Source organism: Ailuropoda melanoleuca, chromosome 12 (assembly GCF_002007445.2).
Source record: "Ailuropoda melanoleuca isolate Jingjing chromosome 12, ASM200744v2, whole genome shotgun sequence".
Taxonomy (NCBI): Eukaryota; Metazoa; Chordata; class Mammalia; order Carnivora; family Ursidae; genus Ailuropoda; species Ailuropoda melanoleuca.
This window is the reverse complement of record NC_048229.1, coordinates 32,214,336-32,238,653: the sequence shown is the minus strand read 5'-3', so window position 1 is coordinate 32,238,653 and position 24,318 is coordinate 32,214,336. Positions and strand designations below refer to the sequence as shown.

The window sequence follows — 24,318 nt, the reverse complement described above, 5'->3', positions numbered from 1 at the left end:
CTCTCTTGACCTTGGGTCAGTCACACAGTTTGTTGGCCTTAAGTTCCACATCTGCAAGAAGGAGAGGCGAGTATGACTACATTTTTAAGGACTATTCCAACTCTGAAATTTTGACTTTACAAAAAAGGCACTTCAAAAATTTTCCTGTTTTCAGAGACTCATTATTCAGCACTGCTGCTGTTCAAAAGAACTTCAGTTGGTTCCATAGGCACACATTTGCCTGATAGTCACTGAGTCTGTACGGTGTTGTAGAGGCCAAACCTGATTGTCTCATATAAGGACCAACTTATTGTAGTGTTGATAGTGGTTGATAGTTGAGTTTGAATCTCAGCGGCAGAAATTCTTAGTTATTCAACCTTGGATGCATTTCTTCTCTGTGCTTTAATTTCCTCATTTCTCAAATGGAGATTATAGAATCTATATTATAAGATTGTTGAGAATTAAATGGGATAATGCATGGAAGTCCCTGGCTGGCTCAGTGGGAAGAGGATGCAACTCTTGATTTTGGGGTCATGAGTTTGAGTGGGGTGTAGAGATTACTTAAATGAATAAAGACATTAAAAAATGAGATAATGCATGAATAGTGCCTATGCTCAGAAAGCATTCAGTAAATTATAGCTACAATTATTTGACAAGCATAAATCGCGAGCAACAAAAGAAGGGAAGCTATATAGGAAATATGCTGAGATAAATAAGGCAAATGTAAGGTAAAAGTCAGTGGGTTGAGTGGTGACTCCAGAAGGAAGAGGAAGATTGTAGGGGGAGCGGTCTTAAGTTCTGTTTTGAATTCTGACAAGTCATCGAAGTAAATGTAATGAACGGGCAGTTAGATGGAACAAGATCGTAGATTTAAATGAAAAGTATTTTACTGTTAGTTAAGTGAAGATGAGTTTACCTTCAAAGGAGAAAATGGTCTGATCTGCCAAATGCAGGTGCCTCACCATTTATCTGGTTGCATAGACCAGAAACCTAGGAGTTCTTTATTTATCTCTGTCCCTTATTCCTATGTCCAATCTGCTGGCAAGTCCTATCAGCTCTGCTTCAAACTATCTCAGCCACCTTTCTTCATTTCTAAGTCCAAACTACGCTCATCATCTCTGAGAGTTACGAAAGAGTGGAACAGAGGAGACCCCTCAACTGGTCTCCTCTGTTCCACTCTTGACTGTTTATAATCCAGTCTCTACGCAGCAGCCAGATTGATTATAAAAAAAAAAAAATCAGATCACAGCCAGTTCTCTGCATAAAGTCTTCCAGTGATTTCCTCTTATATTTAGAATAAAATCCAAAGTTTTTAATATCCATTGCCTTTCATGCCCTGCCTTGTCTGATCTTGCCTACATCTCCCTGGCTCACTTCATTCAAGCTCTTGTATCTTTCTGTTCCTCAAATATGCTAAACCTCTCTCTGGCCTGGAGACTTTGTGCTTACCCTACTTGAAATAGTCTTAAAACCAGATTTTTGTATGACTCACTATCACACATTAGACTCTCAATAAATGTGGTTAAAGTGTGAATTTGGTAGTCTTAGGAATTCTTAACCATGAGTGGAATTCAGTTGGCTTGACTTAACTTGCAGTATATATTGTGAATTCAAAGATTGTGATAAAAAGGCTCTGGTTCCTTCCTTCTCAGAAATTTAAAAGATATTCCTGTGGCAGTAGAAGGTAAGGATGAGAGAGCCTAATCAGCAAATATATATTTAGAACCCATTCTGTACAAGACAACATGGAGGAGACATTGAAAGAGGAAAAATCATAGATTGTGGTCAGAACTGTATTCCTATCCCAGTTCTGGCCACTCACGAGCTGTGAGAGCTTGGACACCTTTTCTGAGCCTCAGTTTTCTCCTTATTCTAGGCCGACTTGAATCCTTTGCTATGGAAACGTGATGGCCCACTCTGGGGTCTATGGAGCCCTTTGGACTTTTAGGGCGAGAAATGCATGCAGTATTTAGGGTGTGTATGCTTTTTTCCCCAAAAGAAACATGGTGAAGAACCATAATCAAAGTTGTTTTTTAAAATTTTAAGTAGGCTTCATACCCAATGTGGGGCCTGAACTCAGGACCCTGAGATTGAGTCATGTGCTCTACCGACTGAGCCAGCCAGGTGCCCCAATAGTCAAGGTATCAATGGAGTAGTATATGTAGTGTGCCTAGTTCCGTGCCTCAAACCTAGTGAGCCCTCTGTAGATGGTAATTACTGCCATTGCGGATACTGGTGGACTATATACGTAGTATGTTGCAATGTTATTTTATGTTTATTTGTGGTATTGAGAGGCAATGCAACTCGGAGAGCACAGACTTTGGAGCAGTATTTCCTGAGTTGATGCCTGCTTTGCCATTTGGTAGTTGCGTGATCTTCGGCAAGTTCTTTTACAACTCTGTCCTCGGTATCTTAGTTTTCTGTTGCTGCTGTAACAATTACCACAAACTTAGTGGCTTAAAACAATACAGATTTATTCTCTTACGGTTCTAGAGGTCAGAAGTCTGAAACCAGTTTCACTGGGCTAAAATCAAGGTCTGATAGGGCCGTGTTCCCTGCAGAGGCTCTAGCCTGACGTGGGGCTCGATCCCATAACGCCGGGAGCACGCCCTGAGCCGAAGGCAGACGCTTAACCGCTGTGCCACCCAGGCGCCCCAGGAGAGAGTCTTTTTGCCTGACTTTTCTCGCTTGTAGAAGCGACCTGTGTTCCTTAGTTCCGTGGCCCCTTCATTTCCAAAGCCAGCAGCGTAGCATCTTCTGACCCTTATGCCTCCCTCTTATAAGGACCCTTGTGAATACTTGGGCCTACCCCAGGAGTGATCCAGGTTAATCTCCCCATTTCAGAATCTTAATTTAATTACATCTAAGGTCCCTCTGTCATATAAGGTAATTTATAAACAGGTCCCAGGGATTAGAGAGCATGGACATCTGCAGTGGTGGAGGGGGTGGGGATGGACATATTTTGTCTACTACCCCGTCCGTCCTCCCTCCCTCCCTCCCTTCCTTCCTTCCTTCCTTCCTTCCTTCCTTCCTTCCTTCCATTTTTTTTATTTGACAGAGAGACAGCCAGTGAGAGAGGGAACACAAGCAGGGGGAGTGGGAGAGGAAGAAGCAGGCTCCCAGCAGAGGAGCCTGATGTGGGGCTCGATCCCAGAACGCCGGGATCACGCCCTGAGCCAAAGACAGACGCTTAACGACCACCCAGGCGCCCCTACTACCGCTTTCTTAGCTGCAAAATGAGAGTAACTGCCTTTCAGGCAGAGTTTTTTTGGTTTTTTTTTGTTTATATATATATATATATATATTTTTTTTTAGTTATTTCTTTATTTGACAGCACAAGCAGGGGGAGCAGCAGACAGAGGAAGAGGGAGAAGCAGGCTCCCTGCTGAGCAAGGAGTCCGATGTGGGGTGCTCGATCCCAGAACCCTGGGATTATGACCCAGGCCGGAGGCAGACGCCCAACCGGCTGAGCCACCCAGGCACCCCTTTCTGGCAGAGTTAATACACATATATTGCTTAGAACAGTGCTTGGCATACAGTAGCGGCTTAGTAAGTGTAACCCTTTATTATCTTTTTCTTTCTAATGGCTACCTAGTTTTCCATAGCATGTGTGCACCAGAGCAGTGTGGCCTCAGAGCCCACCATCTGAATTGCTCTCCCTTTTTGCCCTTATCAACTAGCTGATTATTAGCCACTTCCTAGCTGTGTATCCTTGGGTAAGCTAGTGAACTTCTTTGTACCTGTTTTCTCAGCTGCAAACTAGGGATAAGAAGATACCAGCTCATAAGATTGTCATGAGGATTAAGTAACATAATACACGAAAGGACTGTGTGCATGTGGTGAGTCTTCAATAAATGTTAGCTATTATTTTATTATGGACCAGATTTATGAAATTCTGGTGATGGACACTTGGGTTTCTTTTTAGTGTATTTATTAATCCAGTACTGTTCGAGTAACAGTATACTAAGTGCCAAGCACAGTCATAGATGCTAGGGATGTGGTGGTTTCTGGAGCTTACATTCAAATGCAGGAGGAGGCAGTCAACATATAAACAAAGAGTGTAATTCCAAATAGAAGAGGGTGTGGACATAAATTTGAATGAGGTGGCCAGTGTGGACCTCTGCGATGGTGATAGTTGAGTTGAGACCTAAAAAATTGACTAATGCCAAAGTCCTAAGGCTGGAGCATGGCCGTTTGCAAATTAGCAGTGGGAAGAGTCTGATGAGCCTGAGATGGGTGCCGTTTACAGGACTTTGGGTAAGGAACTTGCATAGGGAACCCTTGAACGGTTTGAGCAGGAGAGGGGCATAATCTGGTTTAAAAGATCTCTTTTCCTGAAATGGGGACAGCAGGTTGTTGGGGGCAAGAGTGGAAGCAGGAGACCAGGTTTAAAGCTGTTGTAGTTCTGGAGGTGAGAAATGGTGGTGGCTGTGGAGGTGGAGGGAAGCGGATGGATGCTGGGAATAGGTTTGTACATGATCTTGGTGCACACCTGAGTATTTCTGCAGGATGCATTCCTAGAAGAATTGCTGCATCAGAGTATGAATACTAATAATAGCTGACATTCATTAAGTGCTGACTGTGTGCCAGGTACTATGTGAAGTGTTCTTCATGTAATTGAGCCATATGTTAGCTGTAGGCTCAGGGCCTCTAGCATGGTTAAGGATTAAAAATACAGGATATTCAATGTTGGTGGCAGCTGAATTAAAAAAAAAAAAACTCCCAAGCAGGGGCACCTGGGGGGCTCAGTTGGTTAAGCATCTAATTCTTGGTTTTGGCTCAGATCAAGATCTCAGGGTCCTGGGATCCAGCCCTGAATTGGGCTCCCTGCTCAGCAGGGAGTCTGCTTCTCCCTCTGCCTCCGCCCTGCCCCCCAACGCTTTCCCTCTCCCTCCCTCCCTCTCTCTCTCTCTCAATAAATAAGTAAAATCTTACTTGGTGGGGGTGGGGGGTGGTGGGGAGAGAACCTCCCAAGCAGTGAGAGTCTAGAGCTCTGTAGGAGATAGGGATTTTGGAGAGGCCACGTGTCTAAATGTGATTTTTGTCAGAGGCACTTATAGGTTGCTGTGCTCCAAGAGCTCAGAGGAGGGAGTGCTCACTTGAGTCGGCTGTGGTAAGAGGGACTTTCTGAGGAAATGGGATTTGAATTGGGGTTTGAAGTCTGGGGAAAAGCTGAACTATGCCTAGGGAGGAAGAGAGTATATTTCAGGTGTGTGAAACGCTGTGATCTAAAGTTGGCGGTGGGAAATGGAAGGCGTGTCTGGGAGGGAGGAATCTGGTGCTGGTGGGAGAAGCAGCTGGGGAAGTGGAAGGGAGACAATACCGAAGGCCTTTAAAGTGCCAGCTTTAGAATTTTTCTCAGATTTTTTTGAAAATCAGGATCCCACCTATCACTGAGCCCTTTTGGGTTTTTTGTTTTTGTTTTTGTTGTTTGTTTTTTAAAGATCTTCTGCACACACGAGTGGGGGGGAGGGGCAGAGGGAGAGAGACAAGCAGATTCCCTGCTGAGTGTGGAGCCCAACAATGGATGGATCCCAGGACCCTGAGATCACAGCCTGAGCCCAAAGTCAGACACTTAACAGACTGAGCCACCCAGGTGTCCCTTGTTTTTTAAGCATGGAGCCCAGGGTGGGGCTTGAACTCAACCCTGAGCTGAGCTCAAGAGTCTAATGCCCAACCAACTGAGTCACCCAGGCGCCCTGTCACTGGGTGCTTTGGTAATTAAGGTAATGGGATCGAGAAGTTCAGTAAGTCCAAGTAACATATATTGAGCATCCACTATATGCCAGGGATTATGCTGAATCTTTTGCACACACATTTTACCAGGTTGTCAAGGAGATTAATTGACATGAAGTCAGAATTGGTATCACCATTTTACAGATGAAGAAACTGGAGTTTAGAGATATTGTGCAGCTTGTCCAGATCACCCAGTTGGGAAGTGGCAGAACCAGAATTCAAACCTAATTCTTCAGACCTAGAGGACACATGTAGTGATTGGCAGTGCCCATTGCTGAAGGAACAACAAAGAGAACAGAGCCTAAGAAGAATTTAGTGGGTCCAGGCATTAGGAGGCACTTGGTATTGTTTGAAGATACAGCTTCCCAGGGGAGAGCTGGGCTATTCTAGTTGTATCTTTGAGGTACTGGAGCAGCCAAACAGGACAAAAACCCCAGAACTTGGCAGCCTGGAATTCCAGGTAGGGCAGTGTCAGTGCCAGGTGAAGGGAAGACTTATAGACTAACAGTGGCAGAGATCTGGAAGGTACAGCTAAATGCAAGGGGGCATCTTTCTGATGTCAAAAGGTTTGGTATGTGTACTGTATTCTTTTTGGAAACATTCCCTATTAAATGTGTTGATTCTGGAGGGATAGGAGCTCCTCTGGAAAGTCACATAGCTTTTCTTCCTCCTTCCACCCACTGGTATAAATCTCTGTTATTTACCTTGCTTGTATCTTGTAAGCCCTCTTTCCAACTCCCTCCTATTTTAGTGAAGTGGAATTGTCACTTGAAAGGCTTGTGTCTGCTAGCCTGTGATTGGCGGTGGAAGGGCCCCATAGAGGAAAAGCTGTAATGGAGAAGCTGAGACCCAAACATATGCCTTTGAGGGATATATTGCCAATATTCTCCCCTTTCCCTCATTTTACCCTTTGTGGTTATATCAGTGGAAGAAATCCAATATCTGCTAGTATCAGAAATCAGTGCAGGACCCTGTTTTGTCAGCCACCATCCTCGTTAGAGATCTCTAGTCTAATGACATGCAAGTATCCATAATTACTAGTATCATTTTTAGAAGAGTTTCTGCATGTTCTCCCTTATTAGTACAAGTTGAAAATCGACTCATTTCGGGGCACCTGGGTGGCTCAGTCGTTAAGCGTCTGCCTTCGGCTCAGGGTGTGATCCCGGTGTTATGGGATTGAGCCCCACATCAGGCTCCTCCATTGGGAGCCTGCTTCTTCCCCTCCCACTCCCCCTGCTTGTGTTCCCTCTCTCGCTGGCTGTCTCTCTTTCTATCAAATAAATAAATAAAATCTTAAAAAAAAAATCGACTCATTTCATAAATTAAGAGCAAACTCATTGGCCAGCCAAACTTGAATTTATTTGAGATTGTTCTTAGTTCTCACTAATCCTTTTCAGTGTGAATAGTCACACATTTGCTGCAAAAATATTAATGGGTTTGATTACAGGGTGCTGCCTAAGATCCTGATGGGGTTTCATAATACATGATGTAAACTGTTTCTTTTTTCAAATCCAAAAGATTCTGATTCTAAAACCCTTCTGGTTAAAGGATTCAGATATGATACCATGGACCTATATTGCCTTCCACTGACTTCAGAGTTAAGTTCAGACTTTTTTTTTTTTTAGATTTTATTTATTTATTTTAGAATGCACGCACAAGTGTGTGGAAGGAGGGGCTGAGAAGGAGGGGAAGGGGCAAGCAGAGTCTGCACTGAGCATGGAGCCTGTCTCGGGGCTTGGTCTCACAACTCCCAAGATCAGGACCTGAGCTGAAATCAAGAGTCAGTTGCCCAGCTGACTGAGCCATCCAGGGCCCCCTACGTCCAGACTTTTTGAGACAGCTGGACTCTGACTACCTTTTTTTAAGTCTCATCTCTTTTGTCACTTTACAAACTAGATGATCCAAACACTTTCCAAATACACCCTCTTTCATGCCGCCCTTTTTTGCTTGTGGGTTTTAGCCTAATAATACCCCTTTTCACCTTTTCTTCTGCTGTCATACTAGTCCAAGCCTTCTTTCTCGCCTTAACTGTGACACTCTTCCCCCTCCAAGAATCCACCGCCCCCCCCCATGACTTTATTGTGCTTAGAACAGAATTCAGCCCTTACAGTGCCTGTAAGAGCCTTCATGATGTGGGCCCTGGTTCTGTCTGTGACCCACCTCCTACTGTTCTTCCCTATGTTCACTGTTCTTCAGCCATTCTGTCCTTTCTGTTCCTGAAACATGTACTTGCTCTTCTCCCAAATATCTGTATATTCATCCTTAATTTCATTTTGATTGTTGCTCACCACCTTCTCAGAAAGATCTTCATGATCAGCCTGAGTAAAATAGCACCCTCCAGCATTCTTGATCTATATCCTGCTTGATTTTCATCACTTTAAGTAAGCTCTCCGACCAACATGGGGCTTGAACTCATGACCCTGAGATCAAGAGTCACTCTACCGACTGAGCCTGCCCGATTTTCATCACTTTTTGACATATCCTATGTCTTTATCTCTTCCATAAAATAAAAGCTCAGGAGAGCAGGGATTATGTCTGTCTTGTTCACTGCCGTATTTCTATACCTTGGAGGGGTGCCTGGCATAGTAGGTGCTCAATAAATACTTGTTGAATGAATTGTTCTTTGCAGGATGAATCTTAGAGCCTGTCTCTTTCCTAGATTTGAGTCCATGATGCTTCCATGCATTTAATGAAAATCAAAATTACTTCACTGTTATTTTGACTTGTTTTGTTTTTCAATTCAGTGAAGCTTCCACTATTCTCTGTCACCTGGTTAACAGTGTCTGTCTTACAGGCTGCGGGCCTCCCGGGTGCTTCTAGTCGGCATGAAAGGACTCGGGGCTGAAATTGCCAAGAATCTCATTCTGGCAGGAGTGAAAGGACTGACCATGTTGGATCCTGAACAGGTGAGATGTTCGGCCACCTCATCATTCTTCCTTCACGGTCTCGCCTCTTCAGTGTAAAACCCTTGGAGATTTTGTGAATTCCTGTGTGCCCCTGCAGGGCTGTGAAAGGAGGGCTGGCATTAGTGGAGCTGTGGCCTGTGGCCTTTGGCCTCACGGCAGTGGCGTGGTCCTAGGTGGTCGACCAGTGAGACTCCTGTCTCCTCATTGAGCTTGCCTGTCTGTAAAGTATAGTTCCTGTCTCCCTTGGAGGGTGACTTCGAGCAGGAGAGGGATAGTGTTCCATTTTGTACCTGTAAACTGCCTGCATGACTAATTAAAATTGCAGAAATGCCTTGGGGCTTTGTTCTGGTATAGCTAGCTTTCACCCCCAGTGATTCTGTTTTAGAAGGTCTGAGATGAGACTCAGGAAGATATACATTTGTAAGCTGTCTCAGGAGAGCTTCATTGTAGACGGTTGACAGCCATTAGTTTGGACAAACAGTGGGTCAGAGAGGATGGATGCAGACTGCTTAGCATAGCGCTTGCACACAAGGAACGTCTGATAACTAATAACTATAGAACATACCATTTATTTTTTTATTTTTTTATTTTTTTAAAGATTTTATTCATTTATTCGACAGAGATAGAGACAGCCAGAGAGAGAGGGAATGCAAGCAGGGGGAGTGGGAGAGGAAGAAGCAGGCTCATAGCTGAAGAGCCTGATGTGGGGCTCGATCCCATAACGCCGGGATCACGCCCTGAGCCAAAGGCAGAAGCCCAACCGCTGTGCCACCCAGGCACCCCTAGAACATACCATTTAATTGATAATGGTCACTCCCAACTCCTATGTAGCTTTCTCTGAGCAGTTTCTCCAAGGTGAAAATAACTTCTCTACATTCTTACGCTTCAGCGTTTTAATTTTCTTTTATAGAAAATGTCAAATATATACAAAAGTAGCATAACATTTAACACCCCATCTACCTGGCTTCTACAGATAACAGTATTTTTTTTGGTCTGTATTTTTTCCCTGTATTTTTTTGGACAGTGTTTTAAAGCAAATTCTAGAAATCATGTTGCTGTTGTTTTTTAAGGTAAAATACTTGAAAGATTTTGTCATCACATGGTACTATTTGTGTCTTTGCTTTTAGGTAATGAAGGTGCTCAGTAACTAGCACACAGAGTAAGGTAGAGGCTGTGTTGAAAATGTTGATGAAATTTTTTAGAGCTCATCTCGTTTGGGTTTCAGAAGAAAAGCAATATCAGGATTTAAAAAAAATTCTCCTGAAATGAAGAGAAACGTGGGTTGGCTCTAATATCACAGTCACAAATTGACTTTTGACTTGAATTCAAAACCTCCTAACGAAAGAAAATTCCTGCAAGCGAACTTGCCCCATTATTAACCTTGGCTGTGCACTTGCAGTTTTGACATCTCCCCAACCACAGTGCCCCCTAGAGGCGTTTGGAGGGAGAATTTGTTTGCAGGGTAGAGAGGGTCTGAGCCAAGAGAGTTAGGGAAGGATGGTTTCTGAATGGGGAGGCCCTCAGTGTGGGAACACGAAACCAGATGGGGATGATGACTTCCTCATCTGGTTGGGAGAGTCTGAGAATGGGGAGCAATGATATAATACTGAGGCGTGTGTGATGGAGTTCTGTCACTGCCTCAGGACAACTGCTGGGTGCTACCTGATGTTAGAGTGAACAGGCTGACTGTTACCCTTCCGTAATCACTTTGAGGACTTACAGTGCCTTCCACCTACCTTCCACTGCAAAGCCTCGTTCCTCTGACTGGTTTTCAAGGCCTAATACGGTGATTTTCAATCCCATCTGTGCTTTGAGTATTTGGGGGAATTGTTTAAAATTTCTCCAGGTGAGTCTAAAAATCAGGGAGGGTTGAGATCCACTGGGTTAATGTAACCTGGGCTTACCCAGCCTGACTCCCACCTCCAAATTGATGGACACTCTTTGGTGGTTCTGCCTTTCACAATTTGGTTGTGCTTTTTTCCCCCTGACTAGGAACATCCCAGGGAGATTGTGCTACCTAGTGCAAAAGCTCTGGAATCTTGCAGACTTGGACTCAGATCCCACCCCTACAAGCTGGGTGAGAGGCTTAAACTCTCAGGGATGCCGTTTACTCAACTTTTATTTATTTAATTTTTTTCCTTTTTTCTTTATTTTTTTAGTAATCTCTACACCCAATGTGGGGCTCAAACTCAAAACACTGAGATTAAGAATCTCACGCTCTACTGACTGAGCCAGCCAGGTGCCCCTCAGTTTGCTCATCTATAAATCAAGGATGTTCATTCCTGCCCTTCAGAGTTCAACTTTTTTTATTTTGTTTACATCAGCGAATATCCAAGAGTACCTGCTGGCTAACCTATCTAGACACGTGTCATACAAAGATCCATAAGATTTGGTTCCCATTCTCAAGATTTCTTTAGAAACCAGAGCAGGCTCCCCGACTCAGGTTGTGGTAGGGGGACACGAAAGGCTTCCTGGAGCTGTGATCTTAGCTGAGGCTTAAGGAACAAGGAGATATTTCTTTTCTTNAGGTTGTGGTAGGGGGACACGAAAGGCTTCCTGGAGCTGTGATCTTAGCTGAGGCTTAAGGAACAAGGAGATTTTTCTTTTCTTTTCTTTTTTTTTTTTTTTAAGATTTTACTTATTTATTTGACAGAGATAGAGACAGCCAGCGAGAGAGGGAACACAAGCAGGGGGAGTGGGAGAGGAAGAAGGAGGCNAGTGGGAGAGGAAGAAGCAGGCTCATAGCAGAGGAGCCTGATGTGGGGCTCGATCCCATAACGCCGGGATCACGCCCTGAGCCGAAGGCAGACGCTTAACCGCTGTGCCACCCAGGCGCCCCCACAAGGAGATATTTCTTACATTGAGGGGCCGTGTTTTAGTCAGGAAACAGTAGTGGCATAGAACAGCATGGTAGAAATAGAATATAGCAAGCAGTACTATTTGGTGTTTTTAGAATGAGAAGCCCAAAGTGGTGGGGGTGGGTGTGGGTTGTAGTTAAGGTCCAAATCATGAAGGCCCTGCTAGTGAGCCTTGCTGTGAGCTTGTACTCAATCCTCTGGGTGGTGAGGATTCATTAAAGAGTTTCAAATGTGGGATGGTCAATTTCAGTTTCAGTGACCTGGTCAATCTCATGCCTTCCGTAGATCACTAGTTACTGTATATGATTTGCACAAGATACAGGGCAGAAGACCACTTAGAAGGCTGCCTTAGTAGTTTAGGTGAGGGATGAAAAGGGTCTGAGTAATAGCACTGGTGATAAAAAAGGCAAAGAGCACACAGAGGTTAAAAATACGAGGTGTTGGGGCGCCTGGGTGGCACAGCGGTTAAGCGTCTGCCTTCGGCTCAGGGCGTGATCCCGGCGTTATGGGATTGAGCCCCACATCAGGCTCCTCTGCTATGAGCCTGCTTCTTCCTCTCACTCCCCCTGCTTGTGTTCCCTCTCTCGCTGGCTGTCTCTCTCTGTCGAATGAATAAATAAAATCTTTAAAAAAAAAAAAAGCTATTAAAAAAAAAAATACGAGGTGTAGAATCAGTAGGACTGTATACAGGACCGTAGGGAGGCAAGGAATCTCTGTAGTAGCAGATACTTCCTGAAGGTGCTGGACACTGTTCTAAGAGCTGTAGTTATATTTCATTTAGTCCTCACAACTCTGAGATATAGGGATTGTCATCCCTATTTTACAGATAAGAAAACGGCCGGAAGGGCAGTGAATTGCTGGTCTACCCAAGGTCATAGTAGTTGGTGGTACGACCAGGACTCAGAGAGTCTGACTCCTGGTAGAGCCCATGCTCTTAGCCACCTCAGCAGGTGGCTGTTACGAAGGAAATAACAAGAATATAAAGCCTGGGGTATCTGGCTTAAGTAATTGGGTGGGTGGGTGGTAGGCTCATCAATAGACAAAAAAAATAGGAGTTGAATATGAATATTCAGGGGAAGTATCTGATGGGTAGTTTAATACAAGACTCCGATGGATCGGGAAGCAAACTGTACCTGTAAGAACAATTTGAGAAATACCAGCAGAGACTGAAAGTAGAGAGCTATGTAGAGCAGGTGAGTAATTCTGAGATTGAATCTTGGGAACACCACACCCGAGAGGATCCACGTAGAGACTGGGTGTCCAGTGAGGGAAGAGCAGAGCAACACTAATAGAGTGATTATAGTAAGTGTACTGTTTTTATTAATCTCATTTTGCATGTGGTTCCCATATACTTGCTCAAGGTCACACAGTGAAGTGGTCGAGCTAGGATTTGAATCGAGGATTTGAATTCAACCTGAATTATTCCAGAGCCTTGCTCTTAACCACTGTGATGTACAGCCTCTCAGTATGTAATGAGATCCCTGAAGAAGTAGGACACGATGGGTCAAGGATACTGTTAGAGGGCTGGCCTTGAGTGGGAGGAAGACCAGGTCATTTTCTTGGAAGAAAGGTAGTAAGGGAGAAGAGTATGTGCTGTGGATAGTTGGCTGGAGGAGAGGAGCGAGATTACTTGTGTTGTGTCTTGGTGAAGATAGCAAGGTCATACTGGAGATTAATCGTTAACTTAGATGTTTGATGTGTGAAGAAATGCTGTGAACAGAATGGCATCTGTAATCCTGCTGGCAGCTGTCAGGTAATTTTATTATCTGTCTTCGAGGCTCTCCTCTGCTGACAGCCAGCCTTGTGGGTGAAATCTTCCTTTGGCTCCAGCCCTACTCATCTCTCCTCCTTTCTGAATTTTAATTGTATTAAGAGTTAATTTTGGGCATTCTTAATTGTGTCTGATTTGGGCACTGGTCTGATTTTATTTATTTACTTATTTTTATTATTATTTATTTTTTTTAAAAGATTTTATTTATTTATTTGACAGAGAGACAGCCAGCGAGAGAGGGAACACAAGCAGGGGGAGCGGGAGAGGAAGAAGCAGGCTCATAGCGGAAGAGCCTGATGCGGGGCTCGATCCCATGACGCCAGGATCACGCCCTGAGCCGAAGACAGACGCCCAACCACTGTGCCACCCAGGCGCCCCTATTTACTTATTTTTAAAGTTTATTTTTTCTAGTAATCTCTACACACAACATGGGGCTTGAACTCAAGACCCCAAGATCATGGGCCGCACATTCTTTAGACTGAGCCAGCCAGGCATCCCTCACTGGTCTGATTTTAAATGAGTTGTAGGCAGGGACTACATCCTTTATTGATTTATTTTTTAAAAAGATTTTATGTATTTGATAGAGCACAAGGAGCAGGAGTGGCAGAGGGAGGGAGGGAGAAGCGGGCTCTCCGCTGAGCAGGGAGCCTGCCTCAGGGCTCAGTCCCAGGATTCCCATCCCAGGATCCCGGGATCATGACCTGAGCCACCCAAGCGTCCCAGGGACTACATCCTTAAAACTGCTATTGTTTGTCTCCAGATGCTTAAAATGGAGAACATAGTAGGTATTTGGTGAATTCTTACCACTAATTATGTCATTTTATTAGCAGTTACAAATTTAAGTGAAAGAAGAAATTTTGTGTGGACTTTTCTATTTAGAGTAAATTTTCTTTATAAACACAAGGGGGTGCTCTTTAACTATCAATGCCAAGAAAAAAGTTAAATGTCTCTAAAGCCTCTGAAGGAATGAGTGCAGGGAGTCTGTATTAGGGAAATTCCTGAAGGAACAATAATACAATTAGATGGTAGATATTTTAGTTATCCTTTAAAATGGAAAGGTTTGTTGTTTTTGAGAATTTGTTTTCCCCCCAAAATTCAAGTATTAAAAAAATATTATTCCTAGGTATCTCCAGAAGACCCCGGAGCTCAGTTCTTGATCCGTACTGGCTCTGTTGGCCGCAACAGGGCAGAAGCCTCTTTGGAGCGAGCCCAGAATCTCAACCCCATGGTGGATGTGAAGGTGGACACTGAGAATATAGAAAAGAAGCCAGAGTCATTTTTCACTCAGTTTGATGCTGTAAGTTTCATAAAGAGTGTAAAATCTTGAGGCTCAGTACGTTGCCTTCGCAGTCTCAAGTCTGACATTGCCTTAGTGTGTGTGTGCCTTACTAGCACGTTGCCTTGCCGTGTTGAATGTGTTGGTGGTAGATCCAGTCTGTTGGATCTGCTGTAGCTGTTTGTGACTTGCTGTCTGCTGGTTTCTTCTTTGGGCATATGTTCCCTTAGACCAGGTTTCATCATTGGTGTTTTGTACTCCTTCCAGAATCTTTCCATATAGCTTCGATACATTTTACTGCAAGTGTTTTCTCTGGAAAAACAAGTTGGTGGTTAATTTCTGTAGTAGAGGAATTTTTTTGTTAGAAATACCAAACTACAGCTTGTGTTTTGTCTTAAAAAAGAGCACACCTGATTTTGGTCTATGTCTGTCTCTTTCACACAGCCACTTTGACCATGTTGCCATGGATAACTAGACAAATTCACTGTAGTTATAAGCCAAATGAGGCATATCCAACCTCATTTGGTTTCACTGCCAGATCTATGCAGAGGTGAAAGGATAAGTTAAATTCTGTTTCAGCGTCTATGATCTTTCAGACATGGTTCCCTGTACCCAGGAAAAGCTAAACAAATGTTGGATAACCATGAAATAGTCACAGATGATCTATTTGTTTTTTAAATGGAAGGCCCATAACACGAGAGGTTAGAATTTGGGCTGGGTAGTTTGTTTTTCCACACTGTTATATTTCATATGTGCATCTGTTCAAATATGTGCTTGGAATGATGGATCATCTGTGCGTTTTGTCTTTTTTTTAATTTAATTCATTCTATTTTGTAACTCCCAAGTATTGGAACATTTTCTGTTTGGACATAAGTCTTCTCTTCATTTCTTTATCCATAGTAACCACATTTGGTTAATTCTAGGTGTCCCTTGCATTTCTAGCACTTAGAGGGTTTGTGAAAACCGAAGCACCAGGCTAGTTGGTTATATAAAGCATGCGCCTGGGGTGAGGATAAATGCCTCCTGGGCCACATGTGACTGGGCCTCTTAGGTTTTACCCTCACTTTTGACTCTGCAGAGTTCCATTTGGTCAGTGTTGCATGTTCAACTGTGGCTGTCTTGCCTTTTAGATTTGATTTTTTTCCTTGGGTGTTTTCTGTGTTCAGAAGAAAACATGTGCAATTTAGAAGTTGTCTTCATGACCCTTATCACAAAGGTTTTCCTGAAAAGATGGTGTTTTATGCAGTAAAACTTAGCTATTCCCAGTACCTCAACTTTTTGGAACACAACCTAGAGGCGTCAGAGCAACATTGATAATTCCATTGAGTGAATCACGGGTTCATTGTCTACGTCTGAATGGAAGGTCACTTGGTGTGTAACCTTTTCTTTTGTCCTTAAATTCAGATAAAGTTTCATGTTGAAAACTGTGGAAAACTCTGGAAAAATAATCTCAACGGGACTTGTTTATCTTCTTTATCTTAACATATCAATCAAAAGAAGGGGGGGGGGAGAATGCCCTTGTATTTAAATGTGACCCTTGGGTCACTTAAAACTGGTTTGCTTCTCATGTTAGCTTATTCAGATTTTAATAGATTAAATAATTTAGAAATAACTTACACTAAATTTTTACTGTCTTTTTCCTTTTCACAAAAACTTTGAGATGTGGTTTATATATGTTCGTAGAATAGGGGAAATAAATTCATGGAATGGCTTTTACTTTCCCGTTAAACCCATTTTGTTTTGATTACAGAAAGTGGAGGTCTTGCAATTTACATTTCTGGTGAAACCTGCAACTTTTCTTTTGTCTTCTAACCATAGGATCCAAAGAACCTGTTATACCAGTTCAAAACTGGCTTTAGACATGCCCAGAGAGACTGTTCATTAAGATTTACTTAGACATCAGGGCAGTGATTCACACTTTGCAAAACTCACACCCAGCTGATTCTTTCTGTCTGCAGGTTTGTCTGACTTGCTGCTCCAGGGATGTCATAGTCAAAGTTGACCAGATCTGTCACCAAAATAGCATCAAGTTTTTTACAGGAGATGTTTTTGGCTACCATGGATACACATTTGCCAATCTTGGAGAGCATGAATTCGTAGAGTAAGTTTTGGGAGAGGAGGGGAGAACGTAACGTTTTCAGAAAAAAATATAATAGTTTTATTCACCAGTAGGAAACAGCCCGTCTAAGGAAAGTATGCTTAGAACACTTGAAAACCAGTTCATTAACAGCTTACTGGTTATATAGGTTGTGTTCAGAATTGTAGGAGATGCGGCTCCTGTTTCCAAAATAACGGTCTCATCTAAAGCAGGGTTCTTACTGCAGTCAGATACCCACGTGAGTATTTGATCAGCCAAGGCTTCAGGTGGCGAAACTACACCTATATAGGGGAGGCTTGCTTGGATTGTAAACATGTGTTCCTCAGTTTTGGCCTCTGTGTTTTCAGGTTGGTAATAAAATGAATACGAAATAGTTAGATGGGTAATCCTGAAGGCACAGTCAGCCAAATTCTGTCTTGGAAGAGCTCCAAAGTCCAGAGACTGCTGTGGTGTAGCAGACAGACCTTATCCTCTCAGTTTGAATATCAAGGTTGCAGACCATGGTGATTCTCACATGATGGGACCTGCAGTGTTTTGAACTTGGAGCTTCTAGATGAAAGATGGCACATGACACCAGTATTGTAAAACTATCTGTTTTAGGTTTTTGGCTGTTATTTCTGACTACCTCCCTTGCTAACAGGAGGTAAAGAGACCGAGTGTGGTAGGTGAAGCTTCCTACCAAGAATCAAGAATTGGTTTCTTTTGTTCAGCTTCTTAGGAGATCACTGAAATTTCTCTGGTCTGCAGATTTCTTGTCTGTATAATCGAGATGGGGGAAGGACAGACATGTTCAAGATCTCTCATAACTTTAGCATTTTATGGCTTTCAGAAACTCTGTAGTTTTTTGGGCACACTATAAACGGAGGGAGAAGTCATACTAGAGAAAAGCAGGCCAGATGATTTTAATGTAAGCTCCCCACGGCAGAGGGGAGAAATTAAGTTTGGCTCTATTTCATGAGTCAAGTGAAATTTATAAAGCTTGTTGAGAGCTTACTTTGTGCTAGGCGGTGTATGCTAAGCAATTTGTTATTTCTTGTCTTAAAATAATTCTGTCAGGGATTGTTATTCCCACAAAGCGGATAATTGATTTATCAAGTAATCATTGGTCACTTTGGGATTTGAACCTGCTCAGATATGCCTGACTGCAAAGCTTTTGCTCTTTTTTTAAAGATTTATTTATTTTAGGGGTGCCTGGGTGGCTCAGTCGGTTAAGCGTCTGCCTTTGGCTCAGCTCCCGATCCCAGGGTCCTGGAATCGAGCCCCACATCCAGCCCCTTGCTCAGCGGGGAGTCTGCTTCTCCCTCTTCCTCTGCTGCTTGTGCTCTCTCTGTCTCTCAAATAAATAAATTAAATAAATCTTTTTTTTTAAAGATTTATTTATTTTAGAGAAAGTGCATGATGAGGGGGGAGGGGCAGAGGGAGAGAACCTCAAGTAGACTCCCTGCTGAGTGTGGAGCCCAGCGCCCGGGCTTGGATGCCACGATTCTGAGATCATGACCTGAGCTGAAACCAAGAGTCAGACGTTTAACCCACTGAGCCACCCAAGCACCCCAAGCTTTTGCTCTTAGCCACCATCCTATCGCATGAGCTGGTGATGCTCTTCTTGTTCTAATGGCATGATTTGGAGAGTAGAGCTCAATTCCCTTTCCTTGTCACTTCTAGGGAGAAAACCAAAGTTGCCAAAGTTAGCCACGGGGTAGAAGACGGACCTGATACCAAGAGAGCAAAGCTTGATTCTTCTGAAACAACTATGGTCAAAAAGGTATGTGGACTGTGGGAGGGTCAAAGATCAGAAACCTTGGAGTCTTGGTGGGGACAGGCAGTCACAACTGCAAGCAGGGGAAGCAAGCATGTAGTCTTGAAGGGAGGGGTCTGGACAAGCCCGGCCAGTGCTTGTCCCGCATAAAGGAGGGGTGGCTGCTCCTTCGTGCCAGCCACCTGTTGCCATGAAGGAATATGGACCCAGTGATGCCAGGTGTCAATTTTTAACAGAATCGGAAATACAGACTTTTTCATAGGTTCTGTTCCAAACTTTTTTTTTAAGATTTTATTTGGAGAGAGAAAGAGGGAGGGAGGGAGAGAGTGCACAAGCAGGGGGAACAGCAAGCAGAGGGAGAAGCCAGCTTCCCGCTGAGCAAGGAGCTCCAAGCCGGACTGGGATCATGAGCTGAGCTGAAGGCAGACGCTGAACCGACTGAGCCACCCCAGATGTCCCAGTCCCAAACTTTTTAATACCGGCCACCTAGTCAGTTTGGTTTGAATGCTGTTCCTTTCATCCCGTGGAGGCTAAAGAGAATATGCCTGCAGGACTTACTTGGTGTGTGGGCCGATTGGGTCCTCTAGTATCTGGGGCAGTATCAGAATGACTGTTTTGGAGCAAAGGCCATCCCTCTTGCGTAAAAGAAAGTTTTTGGATGGACAATTTAGGGAAGTCCTACCTAAGCGGGCAGGAAGACAGCTTAAGCTTGAATTGCTTATGCTTTGCTTCTTTAAAATGAAGTGTTCGTGGACGTCTTTCCACCAGCTAACCTTTTAAGAAGAAAGGCCTCAAAGTTGACAAGTGTTATCATCCGGTGTGTATGTTTTAACATAGTTTATAGGGGTTTAGGCTCTATTGGAGTTGACGCAGTGATTTAAATTCATTTTACAGAGAGAGGAGGGGCGGGAGACTTAGAAGGAGATGATCCCCGCAGCCGGTGTTGGAATCCGAGAAGGGAGTCATGCAATGGGGGAGACGAGATGAAGGGGCCAGAATTGGTTTTGTCCCACTGAGGAAAGATATGACCGAGCCCATATTTACTCTTTGCTTTGTAGATTTAAATGTTGATAAAGAAAAACAGCTGGTCAGAGCTTTGAGTTAAAATTGCTCTAAAGGGGGGATTCTAAGAGTGCAGAAACCACAAGAGAGACGGCAGAAACCACAAAGTGGAACTCTTTGAGTTTCCAGCAAGGCTGCGCCGGAGATTTTCGTTTTCTTGCTCTTTATGTTTGTATTGGAAGAGTTTGATTGCTGTGAGTGTGATACAGAGGAATTATTAAGCCCTAATTTTAGTGTCTATTCACAGGACCGTAATTACCCAGAGTGAACATTGGTGTTTTGGCCAAAACTTGGGTCCTTTTCTTTCTCCCTTCTTTTCTTTCTTTTTGAGGCCCAGTCAAGCTTTATCTGAATAGCCCCGTGAGTTTGGTGGGGGGAGATAAATTGTTAACTAACGGAGGAGTACAAAAGCAGCTTTGTGGGTGCTGTCAATTTATAAATCACACCCTCTTACAAGTGTGACACTTGGCCTTGGTGTGAAGGGTTTTATGGCTTAAGGGCCTTCTCTGATTGAGGCACGTCTTTCACATTCAAATGGAAGAGCGCCTAGCTTTGTTAGCCCTTCACAGCTGGAAGTTTCCCCCCTTAGTCAATACTGATGGTGCCTACTGTTGCGGATCTGGAAACCGCTCTGGGGGGCCACTTTATCTAGCTATGAGGAGAATGTGGGCAGCCCGGGCAGGCACCCGGTGGCCTTCGCGTACCATTCCTTGGGCTCTTCAGTCACAGAGCTCTTTGTGCAGCCTCTTCCTCCAGGGGCCGAATTTGAAGGTATCAAAATATTCCCCAGCTGACATTGTTAGTCAGCTGTTTCACTTGGACAATTCAGGCTTGGATTCCAACCCCGAGCCCTTAAGGTTGTGAGGCATTCAGGGCATTCCTGATGACAATCCCTGGGATTCCAAACCTTGTCTTTGTGCGGCCTCACTAAGAGCACTGTGGAAGGAGGGGCTCGAACTGGGTTTGGGCTCTGGCTTTGCCACCTTATAATAACAGGCCTCGTCCATTTTGGCAGAGGCTGCTCCATAATTTTGAAGTTTTCTTCCAACTCGAAAATTCCTTGATTGAGATTATGCCCCTTCGCCTAAATCGTACAGAATAAGTAGTTGGGTTATGCGCAAAGTGCAGGATGGGGGCGGGGAGGCAACCACTTCCTGTTTCCTGTGAAAGGTTTCTGGTTAGGGTTCCCTCCCCCCCCCCTTTTCCTTAGGTTCAACCAAATGTTGTATAGCCACTTTTGCTTCAAGGTACACATTGTGCTCCTAAATTAGAAACCTTAAAAAACAAAGAGGAAAAATAGAGCTTGTGGTTTTCACACCGCTTAGGAGGATACTGGGCCTTTCTAGCACATGTGTCATCATGATAAATACAAGAGTGGGAAAATGCGTAGCCCAGACGTAGGTGCTCAGTAGTTGGCTTCCTGTGGTGCCCAGGAAAAGTTATGAGACAGATTTCATCAGAATCAGGTCTTGGGCACAAGCCTGATAGAGATTTCCGTGCAAAGCAGATAAAGGAGAGGGTGGTAGTTTTGTGATAGGGAAGTGTCCAGAAAGGTTTCCCAGAGGAAGAGTTGTTAGAGTTGGCACGTGAAGGAGAGTTGCAGGAAATGGGACCAACTGAAAGCACAGACACTAGTAGTAATAGAATGACTCTGGCTTCCCTCACCCCAGAACAGCCAGCTCTTTCGGGATCTGTGAGTTGCAAAATGCCTACTGTGTGCAAAGCATTCTGTTGGGTGCAGGGAAGCGCACCTAGTCCTGTTGTCCCCATTTACAGCTGCCGCTGAAGTTAAGAGAAGTTCCTTGACTTGCCTGAGATCCTGCAGGTGTGTGAGGGGGCTGGGTGGGGGGACGGCAAGATGGTGGCCGAGGGCACGGGCTTGCCCTGCTGCCTGAAAGGTGAATCCCCTTGGAGTATCTCGGACAATCCGAAGTTTTATGGGGATGATGGGATAAAATATGTGAAGATTGGGACCTTTCTGGAAAAGCCTTTAGGATAAAAGGCCACCTTCATGCTCCCATGCTGCTGCTGCTCGTGGTTCTTTATCGTTAAGGCTGCCAGACACAAGTAGCTGCCTGGTGGTTACTCCCCATCACAGCTCTTTAAAAATTAAACATAACATAGGATTTGTTCGTGACATGCTAAGAAATACAGATTTAATTTTACCTCTGTTTCTGAAATAGTAAGGGACTAATTTGGACTGTTAATACTCTTGTCATGAATCAGTTGTGAAATTCCACAGTTGAGTAGTGATTCATTATTTTGATCCCCCTTTCTGAGCAGCTTATGGACGACTCATCTCCTCTCACCCCCATCCTGAATTCCAGGGACTGACTAGTTTCATTCTTCACCTTGGTTTGTGATGCTGAGGGAACTTGCCAGGGTTTCTCCCGTTAGAGTCCAAGCTCCGTAAGGCCTGGGCGCTTTTGTTTGCTGCTGTGTTCCCAGTGCAGTCCCTGGCAGAGTCGTACCCAGGAGATGTTTGTTCAGTGTGTTGTGGCTGCACCTGCCGCATAATAGGACAGCTTTGGAGATCATTGTCATTTTAAAAGATCACCAAGTTGACTTTCTTTGATCAACCAGATGGATTAATTAACCTCATAGCACATTAGTTGTCATGGTTTGGGTTATTTGAACTGGACTGAGAGAACAGAATTCCAAAGAGGACAGGGGACTAGGCCAGGAATATTTAGAAGTAAGTCATTGGGTTGCCTAGACCAGGACCTTTAGGACAGAGGTGTTCAAAACCCTGCTGATTGTCAGAATCACTTGGTTTGGGGGTGGGGGGCAGGAGACGCAGGGTGTATGTTGCAGAGTTGGGTAGAGTGCTGATAGAAGTTTTCCAGGTAGGACAGCTGTTTGTGTGTGTCCGGGGGAGGCGGGTGGAGGGGGAGGTTTTGGCACAGCGTCACATCACAATCCAGTGTATTTTTTTATTGTGATATTTGATACCCCCAAATAATGTGACATCAATACAGAACATAACAAAACACTATCCAAGTTAAAAACCCAGATATTTCCTGTCCTGTTGTACCAATCTCTGTGTTCCTTCTCTGTCTTCTCCCCAGGGCAGGTACATTTGTGTGGATTTAAAAAGTACAGGGGTTGGGGGGGGGGGCGTGCCTGGGTGGCTCAGCTGGTTGAGCCTTTTACTCTTGATTTCGGCTCGTGTCATGATCTCAGGGTCCAGGGTCATGGGATTCCGTGTTCAGCGTGGAGTCTGCTTCTCTCTCTTTCCCTCTGCTCCTCTATGCGTTCGTACCCTCTCTCACTGTCTGTCTCTAAAAATAAATAACAAGTACCCGGAAGGGGCAGTTATAGCCCTGCTTGACATGGTGTTTCACCACATTTGTAAATCTAAACAGTGGAATGGGATGTAAGTGTAAATTAAGAATGACCTAGTTAACTACCATGGACCCACCACCTAACTTAAAGCGTAAAACTTGACCAGGGTGGTCCCGGTTCCCTGGCTGTCCCTCCCCAACACAAGTAACCACTATCCTCAGTTGTGGTTCTCGTTCCCACCCATTTCTTTTTTTTTTTTTTTTTAACTGTTTTTTTTTTTTTTTTTTTAAGATTTTATTTATTTATGTGACAGGGAGACAGCCAGCGAGAGGGAACACAAGCAGGGGGAGTGGGAGAGGAAGAAGCAGGCTCCCAGCGGAAGAGCCCGATGTGGGGCTCGATCCGAGAACTCCGGGATCACGCCCTGAGCCGAAGGCAGACGCTCAACAACTGAGCCACCCAGGCGCCCCCCACCCATTTCTACTTACTACAAATGTATTTCCAAGCAATATAGAATTGTTTGGTATGCTTTTTAGCTTCTTAAAAATCAGGTTTAATATTGTATGCGTGCTGCCACCTGCTTTTTTAAGAGCACCATTAGGTTTGTGAGGCCCTCTGTGTTTGTATGCAGTTCTAGTGCTTTGCTGTCCATTGTGGTTAGCCACTAGCCAGCCACATATGGCTATTTAAATTAAAATTAACCAAAATTAAATAAAATAAAAAATTTTCTAATTCAGTCTCCTAGCTACATTTCAAAGGCTCACCAAACACGTGTGGCAATTGGCATCTGTATTGTGAAGCACAGACACAGAACATTTCCATCATCATCGGGAGTTCTCTAGGACAGCACTGCAGAAGATTTTTTCTTGGTTGGTTGGTTTGCTGTAGAGTATTTGTTGTGTGAATGCATTATTGTTTATTTATCCAGTCTCCTATTGATGGGCATGTGGGTGTGTAAGTTTTTTCTGTTACAAATGGTGTCACAGAGGGAGAGAGACAGAGAATGTGTGTATGTGTGTGTAGATAATCTCTTTGGGTAAATGTGTGATTTCTCTGGGGGTTTGTACTTAGGAGGGAAATTAGGGTATATGCAGTTTCAACTTCACCAGACCTGCTGAATTACTCTTGAGTAGTTTTATCAATTCACATTCCAGAATCAGCAGTATATAACGGTAACATTTGGTGACTTCAGGCTCTTTTGCCGCTCTGCTGAGGGTGACAGCTTTGTCTGGGATTGCGGTTGTCATTTGTTAGAATGCTTTTGAAAACTAAAGACTCCTGTGAGTAGGTGTGGAAATTCAACCTAGAAATCTGTAGTTTTCAAAGTTGTTTCAGCCAGAGTGGTATCCCTTGTTGTAGACGTTCAGCCTGCTTTTTAAAAGTAAAATGTGTGGGGACGCCTGGGTGGTTCCGGCAATTGAGCATCTGCCTTGGGCTCAGGTCGTGATCCCGGGGTCCTGGGGTCAAGTCCCACGTCAGACTCCCTGCTCAGCAGGGAGTCTGCTTCTCCCTCTGCCCCCCACCTTTATGCTTGCGCTCTCTGTCCCTCTCACTCTCTGAAATAAGTAAATAAAATCTTTTAAAAAATAGA

At 44.1% G+C, this 24,318-nt stretch overlaps 1 protein-coding gene across 1 annotated transcript in view; it reads left to right on the top strand.

Annotated features, from left to right (window-relative positions):
• SAE1 (SUMO1 activating enzyme subunit 1) overlaps positions 1–24,318 on the top strand; it is a 79,224-nt gene that overhangs the window by 4,711 nt on the left and 50,195 nt on the right. Inside the window, exons 2-5 of the mRNA XM_034638991.1 lie at positions 8,510–8,621; positions 14,374–14,547; positions 16,485–16,627; positions 18,287–18,386. Coding sequence (XP_034494882.1) covers positions 8,510–8,621; positions 14,374–14,547; positions 16,485–16,627; positions 18,287–18,386 — 529 coding nt within the window. The remainder of the gene's footprint in view (positions 1–8,509; positions 8,622–14,373; positions 14,548–16,484; positions 16,628–18,286; positions 18,387–24,318) is intronic.